This window comes from Triplophysa rosa, linkage group LG16, assembly GCF_024868665.1.
Source record: "Triplophysa rosa linkage group LG16, Trosa_1v2, whole genome shotgun sequence".
NCBI classification, from domain to species: Eukaryota; Metazoa; Chordata; class Actinopteri; order Cypriniformes; family Nemacheilidae; genus Triplophysa; species Triplophysa rosa.
Window position 1 is genome coordinate 7561998 of NC_079905.1, and position 13749 is coordinate 7575746.

At 39.3% G+C, this 13749-nt stretch overlaps 3 protein-coding genes and 1 long non-coding RNA gene across 5 annotated transcripts in view; 1 reads left to right on the plus strand and 3 right to left on the minus strand.

Moving 5' to 3' along the window:
* Nucleotides 1–390: 390 nt before the first annotated feature.
* ncdn (neurochondrin) lies at nt 391–4410 on the minus strand. The gene is made up of 7 exons (XM_057354806.1): nt 4322–4410; nt 3672–3891; nt 2360–3544; nt 2023–2267; nt 1710–1925; nt 1180–1322; nt 391–961 (listed from the first exon to the last, which is right to left on the minus strand). The coding sequence occupies exons 2-7, from the start codon at nt 3876–3878 to the stop codon at nt 543–545; spliced, it is 2415 nt and encodes an 804-aa protein (XP_057210789.1). The 5' UTR covers nt 3879–3891; nt 4322–4410; the 3' UTR covers nt 391–542.
* A 346-nt stretch (nt 4411–4756) lies between these two features.
* Nucleotides 4757–9403, plus strand: zgc:114119 (Mediator of RNA polymerase II transcription subunit 30-like). The gene is made up of 5 exons (XM_057354473.1): nt 4757–4885; nt 5253–5489; nt 6108–6266; nt 8482–8571; nt 8830–9403. The coding sequence occupies exons 2-5, from the start codon at nt 5253–5255 to the stop codon at nt 8923–8925; spliced, it is 582 nt and encodes a 193-aa protein (XP_057210456.1). The 5' UTR covers nt 4757–4885; the 3' UTR covers nt 8926–9403.
* On the minus strand, nt 6480–8473 carry LOC130566758 (uncharacterized). The gene is made up of 3 exons (XR_008964517.1): nt 7666–8473; nt 7530–7566; nt 6480–7263 (listed from the first exon to the last, which is right to left on the minus strand). It is a non-coding gene; the product is annotated as an uncharacterized LOC130566758 (long non-coding RNA).
* A 154-nt stretch (nt 9404–9557) lies between the features above and the next one.
* Nucleotides 9558–13749, minus strand: part of LOC130566756 (exostosin-1c) — a 44222-nt gene continuing 40030 nt past the window's right edge. For both annotated transcript variants that reach the window (XM_057354472.1, XM_057354471.1), the window contains exons 5-12: nt 12424–12543; nt 11967–12099; nt 11572–11690; nt 11192–11287; nt 11019–11105; nt 10511–10671; nt 10240–10411; nt 9558–10153 (exon numbers count right to left, since the gene is read on the minus strand). In XM_057354472.1, the coding sequence (XP_057210455.1) occupies nt 9968–10153; nt 10240–10411; nt 10511–10671; nt 11019–11105; nt 11192–11287; nt 11572–11690; nt 11967–12099; nt 12424–12543 (1074 nt within the window). In that variant the 3' untranslated portion in view covers nt 9558–9967. The remainder of the gene's footprint in view (nt 10154–10239; nt 10412–10510; nt 10672–11018; nt 11106–11191; nt 11288–11571; nt 11691–11966; nt 12100–12423; nt 12544–13749) is intronic.

Below are 13749 nucleotides of genomic sequence, written 5' to 3' on the forward strand. Positions count from 1 at the left end.
AATGGATAGGCCTACACGAAATGCGTTAAACGTGTAGGTCAAAATGTTGTATTTGCATACAAATATATGTAATGTTTTAGTAGTAGTAGTTTAGAGTTCAAACACGTTTTATGTTTGAGAGCTAACCTACTATGCACATATTCAGCTTTTGGTTATTCTGTCAATTTAATTATGTCGACTTGTTTAATCAAGATTGTTGTAAGGACTCCACCTAGTGGACATACCAACACAAGACAGGTCGATGAAAATTGGGAACAATGCATTTTCATTTACATCCATTAAATAAACTTACGTTCTAATTTAAAACGACTTTTCAATTTAAGATGCATAGTTCAAAGTTGTCTTTGGACATGGCACACTTGTAGAGGAGTAAATAAAAATAGCAATAAATCAGTTCAAAAGCAAAAATATTTTTATTTCATGTTCTGAGTCAGACTTTGCCCACAGAATGCATGTATTACAAATGTTTTTTGCATGTTAAATGACACACAGACAACACAGTAAGTGCTTCATCAGTCTTTTTAAATACACGCTACGCTGGCCTACTCCATCAATACTTTGCTAAGCTGTGGCATACACTGAAGAGATCCGCAGCTTTGACTCTTAACCAACATACTGATGTCTTTGAGACACAAAGGGCATTGCTTGGCAATGGCGCACAAAACCTCCTCTAGGGCATCCTGAGAATGTTGGTCTGGGAGTTTTCCACTGGATCCTAGCAGGGTGAAGATGTTTTGCAGCCATTTTTCCTCTCTGATCAGGCTGGTTATCCAGGGCTGGGCCCTAACACAACCACCCAGAGCCTGCAAACTGAGCCTCCAGAGCTCTCCAGCCTCCTCCCAGTTTTCCAACCAGAGAGCGTTGATCTGTGCCGGATTAGAGGCCGATTCTGACTGTACAGCACTCAGGAGAAATGACAGAACCGAAGAGTAGAAACGCCGCTGACTGGGATCTACAGATTCTACAAAAGTTTGTAAAACCAGCATTAAGAAAGCAACAATAAAAAAGAAAAAAATCTGAATAAAAAAACATGACCCCATTCTTTTATTTACCCGTTAACTTAAAAACTATTTGTAATTCATATTTATGAAGGTTGAATAAAGTATGAAATAGCACATTACTAAGTTGACTTGTGCAAATAATATACACTAAATCACTGTTACAGGAAAATGGCTGTACCTGTTAAAGCTGGTTTCAGTCTACCAATCATAAGACCCAACGTGGAACAGTTAGTAGCCAGGACCAGGAGGCGTGGCTTATGAAGAAGAACAGGCAGTGCCTCACTCAGCATGGTCTCAAGAGCGAGAAAACAAGGATCACTCCTGAGAGAATGCCAAGAAACGGTGCATCAAGCTATTTGTCTTTGCAAGTATCCCAAAATGTGTGTTAAAGGGACAGTTCCCCCCCAAAAATAAAAAATCTGTCATCATCTTTTCACCCTTATGCTGTTTAAAACCTGTATATGACTCTTTCTTCTGTGGAACACAAATAGAGGATATTTTGAGAAACGTCTCAGTGGGTCTTGTGTGCATACAATAGAAGTAAATGGGCCAGTGTTGCTTGGTTACATTCTTCAAAATATCTTCTTTTGTTTACACAGAGTTTACTTCTTTTGTTTATGCAGTTTTGGAATAACATGAGTAAATTATAAAAATGTTCACTTTTGGATGAAGTAACCCTTTAACAGTTCACATTTGATTTGTGCATACCTGACTCGTTCTGGCTCAGTGATGGCAAAATTGAGTAAAGCAGAGCATGCCGTTTCCAGTCCAGGATCTCGAGTCATTGTTTTCCCACTTTGACCTCTCAAAGACCCCCAGCCCTTGCTCAGAAAATCTACTAGCAAGGCTGGAGTATCCAGTGAAAGAAGAATCCGTCTTGGTTTATCTTCAGCAGACAGATGACACAAAGCTGGGAGTAGATATCTGAATCAAAAGGGAAAAGTTTATTACAGTAAAATACACAACATACTTCAAATACTTACAAAATGCACACAGTCATTAAGAAATAATATTGTTTTACCGCAAAGCGGCATCTTTGGTCCACATCCCATCTTGTGAATTGTTGTTGATGGACATTTTGGACATCCAATCAGTAAGCCCCTTTCCTATTCTTCCTCCCTTAAAGTGACTTTTAGAATAGCCAATGAGAAAAGGCAGAAGGTCGATGACATCCTCTTTCAGGCATGATGTTTCTTCAGCAAGCCAAGCACAGAGTGAGCGGAAAGTGGCGAACAGAAACAGATCATCAAAGTGGGCCTGATCCACCTAAATGAGACATTTTCAAGTATTAATGCTTTTACAAAGCTTCACTTACATTTATATATTTATTATTCATTTAGTACCTCATCCACACTCACCTGTTTAAGATAGTAAATAACAGCCGAGAAAGCCTCTTCCAAAACCCCCAAGACCTGCCTGCTCTGCTGAAGACTCAACCCAGTGATGGCTGTCTGTAACTGGGCAGGATTTGAGACCATCCCTTGGCTGCAGGCTTGCTCCATAGCAGCCTCCATGATACGATAGCAGGCAGTGAGGGTGTGCTGCTCCTGAGGGGACATTTTTGTTCCAGGCAGCTCTTCTAGACCCATCCTCACTTCCACGCACGCCCGGTTTACCAGCAGGCAGCACAATTTAGGAGGTCCCACAGACTCCCAGCCGTACAGATCCAACAGGCAAGCAGATAATACCAAAACAAGACCTAAATGCTCTTTGCTAAGTTTGCCCTGAACCAAGGGTCGCAGGGAAGTCCATAGATTACCCACAATCTCTTTAAACTCCTGGTTTACAGACTCGCCCCCTGGTGGAGGAAGGAACTGTGGTATTTGAGAGCACATCTCTAATCTGTCTTGATCTGAGACCCTGCAGAAGTTCTGGGAGACGGTACCCAAAAGTGAGAGAAGATCAGAGGAGTGCTTAGTCCAAGCCCGGGGTCCAACACTGGAGGACAAGATGTGCCCAAGCAGTGGAAGTCCTTTTTCTTGGCTGAGAGTCTGTTTTTTCAGGACAGCTCTACATAGAGATGGAACCGCACCACGGGAAAACAGCTGCTCTGGACCTTGTGGTAAAGCACACACAGCGTTGACAACCTGGTAGCTGTCATATGCCAAAGCCTCGTCCAGTTTAGTCCCACCAGCTTGACCTGGTTCATCTCCTTTGCTCGAGGGATCTGGGCATGTTTTTTCATCCGACGATGTCATCTTGTTTGTCTGAGAATCATTGATATTTTCATCTCCATCATTGGTTTTCGTATTTTGAGAACTTGAGTTCTTCTCAGCTGTCCAGTTGGGTCCGTTCTCTAGTATGCTCAGAATCAAAGGGACTGTGCTCAGGAGTTGGGGATGAGCAGCCATGTTTGCATCTGTACTGAGGGCGGCAAGCAGGGCAGTACCCAGAGAGATCAATTCCTGAGGGGGCAACCCAGAGCTGTCTCCACCCCTGAATGCTGTCACCAGAAGGCGTGCCGGAAGATTCAAACCTACTGCCTCAAAAATGCGATGCAGAGTCCCGTTATCCAGCTGGCCCGCTGGGCACAGCCTTGTGATCTGCAATAGATGCAAATTGACATATTGCACTAGAATTGTGTATATAGAATTATTCACACTTAATCTGTTATAGAACATAAAGTTTGGTGGAATAATGTAGAAAATTAGGAGGTTAAGCTACAGTTACCAGAAGCAGTGCTGCTAAAATGTGGCTGTCATTCTTTGCATTAGTGAGAGCGTGCAGACAGCGCTCGAGGACTTCCTTTTGAGACGCGGACAGGCCACATGAATCAGGTGCAGAACCGGGCCCGTCTGCTCCATTTGGCTCCTTATTGGGTGCATGCTGGTGGTAAGAGACTTCCTCTGGGTTAACATGACAACCATTCTCTGCCATCTCCGGTGCCAACCTATAAACATCCAATATTCAACAACGCTTTTAATAACTAGTAAAGGTACAAATGCATTCTCAGGACGCGCAACATTTACATTAGACACATTACATTTAGAGATACGCATCCCCAAAAACATAAGGTAACGTACTCACAATGCGAGAGTCGGTTTAAATTGAGACACGCCAAAACGAGAATAGTAAACAAAATTGAGTAAACAGGTTTAATATTTTATACCATCTTAAATCACATCGATGTAAATGAGTCTTACTTTACAGTTAACGTTAGCCTTCTTGTGTTATATTTTAAAGAAACGAATATGTTAACGTTAAGTCAAATCTAAATAATTAAAGACATTTTCAAAACACATAAATGTTCTAAGGGTTTTAATTTAATATACGTACAATAAAACAAACGTACAAATATGCACAATATACAGTAAACAAACCTGATAATCGAATAATGCCTTTCTGAACATCCACGTTGAATCTACGTACTAGACTACAAATCTCGCGATACCTTCCTTCAACACCGGAGGCGTACGTTTTAAATTAAAAGTCCACGCAGTCCCTTTTTTCATTGTGTACATTATATTAGTTTTGTGTTACCTTGGAATTTAGAGCAACCACGCCACAAAAATGCAAAGGTAAAATTAAAACAGCGTGAATTCAGGAGAACTGGAACGTTTTTGGCATTGTCCCAATTTACCTGAATCAACCCTATACATTCATGTATATTATTATTATTACTAAATTATTTGAAAAATGTCGATTGCCACTTGTGGAGGTTAGTCAATATGTGATCCAGCACACACTAAAAAAAATGAGATTTTTTTCGGTGACATCAAACTTGGAAAGTGGAACACAGGAAATGACGAAACAAGTGACGGATAATGGACCTCTGTTTGAAACAGAAAGCGAGCGGGGTGGAGAAGTATCGTTATTTAGACGTGTTTACTGTTTTCTTCTGGAATACAGCTACTTAAAGGCCAGGAGCAACATCATTAAACACAGTTAAGTAACGTTATCTACATTGAGTTCTTCGTAAATACAGTGCTCTTAATATGAAGGGCAGAAGTGAAAAGCGCTGTTCATTCATCCTAATAATTCATTCAGTCTTATGTGTTAACGTTAGATGTCTGAAAATGTCCAGTAGCACTAAATAAATAAAGTCTACATGCTATTTCGTAAACGCTTATTTTTCCAGGTGTTATAACTTTAAACATTTATTTCAGGCAAACATACAAATTTGAAAAACACATTTTTGAAAGTCAAGTAAATGTTATTGTAGTGTCAAGTGTCAAAGATCGTGTTTCTCAGTTAAACCAAACACAGAAGCACAGATTTATTTTGTACTTGAATGATGTTTTCTGCTTTTAGATGTCTGCTACGATCCCTCAGAAGGGACTGGGTCAAGGTATGCCTGTTATCCCCACTCAGCAGCAGCAAGTGCAGGGACACATGGCTTCTGGGTTAGGACCTTCCCAGCCTGGCATGCCTCCACAAGGTGCCCTGCGCGAAATCTCTCCAGTTTATTTGTGTCGCATTGGTCAGGAGACTGTCCAAGACATCGTCACACGAACAATGGAAATCTTCCAGATCACACGGGCAACTCAGGTGTGTTTAGTTTTGACTGAATATGAGATTGTGGGGCATCTGTACTTGCCCTCCAGTGCCAGTCCTCCAGCAGACAGGATGTGGTTCTTGCAGGATGTTTTGATTCTCATCCTAGTTCCTTCATGAAATTATGGAATGACCTAGATATCATACAGTGTCCTCATAAAATTACATTCCAGAGGCCTGATTCGATTTACAGTAGTTCTGTCACAACCACCTCCTTGAAAACCTTTTTATTATAATAAGCAGAATTCCAAGAGAAAAGTTGTTTGTCATTTTAATTTCTTCAATCGTGTGTATATGTACCAACATTTTTATAATACGTTTGCATTATCCTTTAAAATATAGGTTCAATAATTCTGTGTTTATATTTTTTCATCAAAACTATGGAGTGACACAGCAATCATGTTCAAAATGTTAAATAAAAAAAACTGTATCATATTATAGCATCTTCAAAGTAGCCACAAAAGTACAAAAATATACTTTTGACAAAATTATGGTAAGATTATTATAATTATATATATAATTATATATTTTATTGATGAAACAATACCTAGTAAATTTGACTAGGCATACTTAAGTTGATCTTTTTTCGGAATAATGTGCTTTATCCTCTAGCTACCCAATGGCGTGACACAAAGCCAGGCAGCGTATCAGGACCGCTTTGGAAAGCTGCAGGATCATCTGCGGCAGCTTGCGCTTCTCTTCCGTAAGCTGCGTCTGCTGTATGAGCGCTGTGTAGAGATGACAACTGACCTGCAGGAATCTCCAACAGAAGTGAGTGTTCACCATCTGTCTTTATAACACACTGTATACATTTGATGTACTGTATGCTATAGCCTATTCTATGTTCAAGTTCAAGTGGCTTTTATTGTCATTTCAACAATAAACAGTGCAGTACAAGTGAAACGAAAACATTGTTTCCCCAGGACCAAGGTGCTATACATACTGTATGTCTTTTTATTTAGACTCAGGACTAACACATGTACATTGTAACACCCTGTTGCATATTTTGCACCAACACTGCTGCTAGTTCCTCATTGAACGTTCCCCGAGCACTGCAGTGATGGCTGCCCACTGCTCCGGGTGTATGTGTGTTCACAACTTTCAGTGCGTGTGTTCACTACTTGCAGTGCGTGTGTTCACTACTCACTGGATGGGTTAATTACAGAGGTCACATTTCGGGTATGGGTCACCATATATGACAAATAGGTCACTTTCACTTTTATGTGTAAATATAACCAGTTTGGTAAACGCAAAATGCCATTATTTTGTTAATACAAATAGGCATTTTTGTGGATGTATTCTGTGCAATGCTTTTTTAGTTCAAACATTCATTAATGAAATTGCAAGTCAAAAATAAAGTTTTTTTGGCTTTTAGTATGTTAGCATCCAAAACATTGACAAAATTCACATTTAGAAAGAAGGTCTAAAAATATAGTTTCAAGTTTACTCATAGCACAAAATCAAGGGTTAAATCATTCTAAGTGAACCTTTATTATGTGAGATTTATTAAAACATAATAAAACAAGTTTTACATCGTATCAGTTTGAAAGATTAAATTAGCTTGCTCTGGTGTACGTACATTCATTTTCAGCCACCTGATGTTTTCAGGCTATCATAGTCCTGCTTATTTAAATATTGTCATGGTCAGTTTTGTATTTTTCAGTTATCTTGTTCAGATGCTTTTGCAGATGATATATATAAAATATCAGACAGATGTTGATGACCCACACACAGAACAAGATGTAGCGCAGCCAACCACCATACAAAGCTTCAGGATGCATGCAAAATAAAAATCACACAGAACATGATAGACTGATTCTGAAAGTGTTTGCACGAAGTTGTTAACAGCTTATTAATATTCAAAAAAGGAAGGATACCCTTTTGTATTTTTAAGATGTTAAGTATTACTGTTAAATCTACAAATTCAAAAGATTATTTTGAATTTGTTACTACTCAACAATGCAACAAGACAATTCTTGACATGTGAAATGACAATTATTTACAATATAATAACAAGAAATATGTACTGCTTACCAAACATCTCATGTGGTGTCATCTTTGCAAAGTAAAGCTGTAAAAATAATTCATAAGCAGATTAATTGTACTAACAGTTACTTGCATCCTATTTACCGATTTTGTAGTTGCAATGTTTATTACCAACAGTACTTACCAGTGTGATCCAACAGCAGTAAGGTCTTTTGTAATGCTGCCAGCTATGATTGCCTCAATGTTGTTATAACTAAAACATTTGTTTTAAACTGTGGAAGGAGCTATATCATGTCTTGAAGCACACATGTGGTGAATAAATATAAATGCATTTCCTGCATTTTTACTTCCTCAATTCAGAATTTTTCGTTCTTAGGGAATGATTGGGCATTTTTAGACATATTTTTTAGAGATTTAGATGTCCACTTAAAAGGGCTGTATGCAGTTTGTGTCGCGATTCAGGCTAATTATACATGTCTAAATCGATTCTGAAATCTATTCGATGTTTTATGCACAGCTCTTCCGTGAACTACGGCTGTTTGATCAGTAGGAAGTACTGCCCGTCTGCTTGATCTATAATCACTACGAGATTGAGTCGTTTATAACGTGTATTTGAAAAAGCAACACTCGTCTATCATCATTACTATAAATCAACTTTATTATCATGAAAATATCTGAAAAGGTTTGAAGAACAGCGATAGAATATGACCACAGGCATTTCCTGGAACTTATTGCTCTTCTTCCGTTTCCCATATTCGGAGTTACTGCGCTAGAGCGCCCTCTAGCTTTCGAATGTGGCGGCATTTAGTCATTGAGAAACTGAGAGCATAAGAATCTTACAATATATCGCCCAGCCCTATGTATACTTTAGCTTTAGTTTAGAAGAGATGCTCCTAGCCTAGGTAATTGAGTTACCACTCCTTACATCAGACATTTCTGCATTTCATAATTACATTTTCATAATTACATTGTGTTCCTTTCTCTGTTTGCATTCTTTTAGCTGGTTCCTTATGTAGGGGAGGAGACAGCACCTGTGAGGGTAGAGCCATGTAGTCCAGCGGTTATCCAGGAAAGACAAGAAGTTCTAGAGGTTTGTTTCGTATATTATTGTTACTAGTGTGATAACATTACATACAAAAACATTGCTGTAAATATTACTTGACATAAATATTCATATAGCTGGAGGCTAATCCATCTTCAGGAAAAAGTTATGAAGGTGGATGTGCATCTCCTTAAATACGGTGTTCTATATTGCTAACATATTGGACTGTTATAAATGTATTTTAGTCCCCAAATGACTGCACATTTGATAGATTTGTAACTTCTAATAACATTCTTGGTTTAACAGAAAGTGAGGCAGAAAAACCAAGAGATGAAAGTGCTAATGGACCAAATGAGGAATTTACTCTGGGACGTCAACGCCATGCTCACAATGAGAAAATGACAACGCTCCTTAGTACACATCTGACCGACTTGTGTCAAACCTCATCCACAACTTTCTAAGCAATTCGGGTGCTCTTGCAAAGAATATGGCTGACTGTCTTTCATCTATTGATTGCGCTAATGTCACATTTTATCTTGACAAACAAGATGAGACTTCTCATTTACAGTATTTATTCCCAATGCTCTGATTTGCAGCTGTGTATCAAAGCACTGCATTAGGATGAGTTTCAGCAAACTGCAAGTAATGTAAATGACACATATGAGCTAGTCATTTTGTTGTTTGATATTTTTGTTGCGTGTTACACTTGTGGTTCTCAGGTAGAGTGTGTCATTGTGGAAATGACTGTAACTGTAGATCTGAGCTCTGGATTACACTCTCAATCCCTTAAAATTAATCAAATGAACTGTTGGTTTTATATGGAAAAGTTTCTTTTGTTGCTTGGACTCAATGAATTTAAAAACAGTTTTATACAAAATAAAAAAAGAAACATCTTTGGCGACACTTGTCATTTCTCAAAAGGAAATGCTGATCAGCATCTGTTAATAAACACATGGCCTTGGCAGATGCACAAACAGGTTACACTTGATGCTAAAACAAGCAGGATTATGGGGGGAAGTGTATTTAACAAATAACCCAGAAAGTTTGCGTTTTAGAATTATTTTATTGGTCATGTAATTATCAGTTCATGTGATCAGTCTGTTGTTTGCCGGCGACTCTGTCATGTGTTAGTCGACATCTCCGTCAGCATCATGCTACAAACTCTTCCCCAATGAAACGGCAGCAAGAATGACTGACAGATCTGTGATGCGTTTTCACTCATCCCTGAAGCTGTCAGTCAAATATAGAGAACCATCATATATGTATATCTCACTCCTGCACTCTGATTGGCCACCACAAGCGTAGCTGGAAGGCCCCTACAAAAGCCAGAAGCTGTAGTCATCTGGCTCTTAGTGGACAGAAAGAAACAGATCTCTCCATCAATGTCTATATCAGTGTGTGACCCGTCTCTGGTCTCATCCGACTGTCGAGCTGTCAGCTTGGCTCAGACACGCTCCAGGTCTTTGTACTTCTTGCGGAAAACAGACACATGGTCCTTGAAGAGTACAGGGTCCAGGCGAAATTGCGAGTGCACTAGAGGCATATAACCGAACCAGCTTGCAAAGGTGTTAACACACTCTTGCCTCTGGGTAAAGTGCTCAGGGTTCGCCCAAGGGGCCGTCTTGGAGCCCTAAGATGAGACGGAAAACAAGAAAATACATCACCGTGACATGCTGTAAAAGTACCTTTAAACACAAAACTCGGCTCTATTCTCACCTGCAGAGCGGGCATCTCTTTATATTGCTTCCTCTGTGCCACTTTGATGGGTGGCAGGTGTGTCACAGCAGAGACCAGGAAATTCATCAGGATATCATCACAGTTTAAGGTGCGATCCACCAGCGCACGGAGAGACGAGGGCAGGTAGTGAGAGAACAGGTGATGGTAATACCTGTAAGACACAAAGGCATCAGGGCATAATCAAAGAGCAAACCGTCTCCCCTGATGATATTTGAGAGCTGGATCGAGCGTGACGGAAAAGACTTAAAACCTGTGATAGAAGGCGGCTCCAGTGAGGACAATGGAGTACTCATTGGTCCATTTAGAGGTGTAGCCCCAGGCTCTTTTAACCGGGTCCCAGAAATGGCTTCTGGGAGGGTAGCCAACAATCCTCTCAGGAAAACTCCGCCAAACGTGGAAAGCGAAATTGATCTTTGAGTGCCAGAAAGGAAAAGCACAAATCAGCTATGTATGTGGTTATATTTAACCCGTTTAACCTAAATCTATATATCACTTACTTTTTCCATATTTTGCCACTTACTATGACTATTGCTCATGCTTTTTAACCTAAAACCGTGTAGTAAAGGAATTCTTTACCCAAAATGAAAGTTCTTATCTTTGTGGGTGAATTCAACTTTTAAAGGACCGCTTACATCACTCAAATGTAAAAATCTAATTATATGGTTTTACAAACAAATACAAATGCAAAGTCTTAGTCTTTTTTTACATCTAAAAGTACAAGGTAACTGGATTTCTTTACGCAGGATTAAAAACACTACCTCATTGGTCAACAGAACCGTGTCTTCATCGAGGCTCAAAACCGCGTCAGTCTCGATAGCTGCATGAGGCAAGAAACGACTGCTTGTCTGTTAACAGAAAGCGTGGCAGGGAACGTGAGAAACGAGATAGAGAATGAGAAATTTCTTGACTGTGCTCTCGCGTGGATACTCACTTTTCTTCTGCCATCTGTGACAGTAAGGGGCACTGGCATAGGCGGCCATTTACTCCGGTGAGGGGGCGGCTTTTCACTGTTCCACAAGATTATGATCTGACAAGAACCCAGACATGAAAACAAACCATCACAGCATGAACTCCAGACTGGATGATATGACTTTTTGGTGGCTTGGTGGTCTTGTGGCTCTGTTTACAGCTGGTATTAAAATCTCGGGTGATGATGTCACAAGTGCTCAAATCACCCAGATTCAGTGAGATGCTTTAATAGCATTGCAAAGGTAGCAAAATTCCATTTTAAGTTAATAAATATCAACATTTCTCTGTACATTTATTATCATTGATAGACCCCAATCTGATTCTGCCGTAGCTTTGCAGTACCTGTGAGCAGTATTTGGATTTGGAGACGACTTGCAAAAGCTTCATGATTGGCTGAGATTGGGACACCAGAGGTGAGGTGGAATGAATGACAGCGGTAAACTCTTGACCTGGGCTGATCCCTACATCAAGAGAAAAAAATATAATAGTTCTTATCAGGACAATACTACACTTTCTATTCTAATAATACATACTTTTTTAATAGTACACATATGAATATGGAACAGTGTACCATAAAACTATTCATTTTTTCCAAACAAGTATACGGTACATACTTTACTGTGTAAAGTATACTAGTTTTTTATTCAAAACATGGCCATTCAACATTATTTCCTATACATTATATGCAAATCACTTTACATTTTATTACACAAAGAGTTTTTAGATCATTTGCTTACCAAGGTTTAAGTAATAGAAGGGATAGTGGGCCAGGTGTGTAGAGTACTCGGGCAGAACCAGCAGCCCACCAGGTAAGGCATTCCACATTAATTTATTTCTGGAGATGTGGGAATACACTCTGTCCTTTATGATCTAAAACATGCATTCAACAGTGTTCATTATATTATAAAATCAGTACATATAAATATAGTACATTAAACTTCAGACATTATCTCCATTTACACAGCATGAGCCCTTTTTCTTGACTAGACAAGTTCCTATGTTGGCCAGCAGGGGGCGCACCTAGGCCATAACTTTGGGCAAAATCGACATTTCCTTAGCAATTAACATAGGGGCAGAGGACTAAGTATGCGCTAATGATGTATGGCATCATGTGCTGGTTTAATTTCCCCTGACAGACCTTCCTTTCTGTCAGGTACGCCACAGTATACACATCTAATATGACCCAGCTCTCACCTCCAGTGTGGTGAGTACGATCTTATCCACGGAGGAGAAATACGCTTCCCAGAGCATCTGTGTGCGCTGTCTCAACGCTAGCACCCTGTCAATGCCTACAGCACGCACCGTAGACGGCACCTGTGGGAACAAAGTCACATTTAACATACCGGTGATGCTAATTGCTGTATCTGTAATAACTTTAAAACGGCAAGGCTGAGTTACACTACACCAGCGTCTTCCAAACTTTTACGTCATTATGCTTTTGTGTGTACACTCTCTGCACTCAAACATTATAACATTTTTCTTACTAATTGAGATTTTCCTTTTATTTTCCTTACCTGGCTAAAATTATAACGATAAAATATTCCACAATAAAAACAGCGAAATTCGCACATCATGAATATAAAATATATCACATTAGGGACGTCTCCACAAATATTAACCAAAAATAAGCCAAACCAATGCATGATGGGTGAGTTTCCACAATAGGCTACCTTATGACAATGAATAATTTTCCATATTTAGTTTGCGCATTTCACGTAAGTGGAGACGAAACGTAAAATATGTAAACGTTATGTGTTTTAATCCAGAAAACGGTAGTTCCTGTTCACTTGTATGGGTTTATATGACAGTCTTGCCCTCCCCAATATGGCGGCGCCGTTGACCCATTAGCAACAAGCTAGTGCGTAAAATGTAGCGTTTATTTACGGCTGCAAAGGTAAGTGTCGTGAGTACACGCGGCTCTCGCTTTTGCGGTGCAGGTGTAGCAAAGAAGGTATGGCGAAACCAGTTTTTTTGTAAGTGCTCAACGTATAATGAACATTAATGCTTGACAGTTGATGATTGATTGATTGGTTTATTGAATCATTTATTTTACATTGATTCGAGCGCTCGGCCGGCATCTTATTGCTGACGTTAGATGTGTTCGCCATTTCTATTATTTCTTGAGCTACAACCACCTTTCAAACTAAATTAGTAAATGAACATGGAACATGATTTAGGTTCAAATTAGTAGATTATCTGAAAAGACCAATTCGAGAGACAGGAAACCAGTACTGGTTTTGAGGGACATTTGTCAAATATACAGTTTAGAGGGTAGTATACTGAAATTTTTTTCCCACCACTATTGGCCAATCAAATGTGATATTTACTTCAGACACTGACCTGTCAGCCTGTTCTTTATTTTTTTAGATTAATAGACTTGTCACACTACAGAACTGTTCTAATAAACTGTAACTCGATGATTAAAAATGCAGAAAAACACAAATTAAGAGTCACAGCATCTAAAACTATATACTATATCCATTATATGTTAGTAAGTTTTAAACTAAAAAAAAGTAGTTG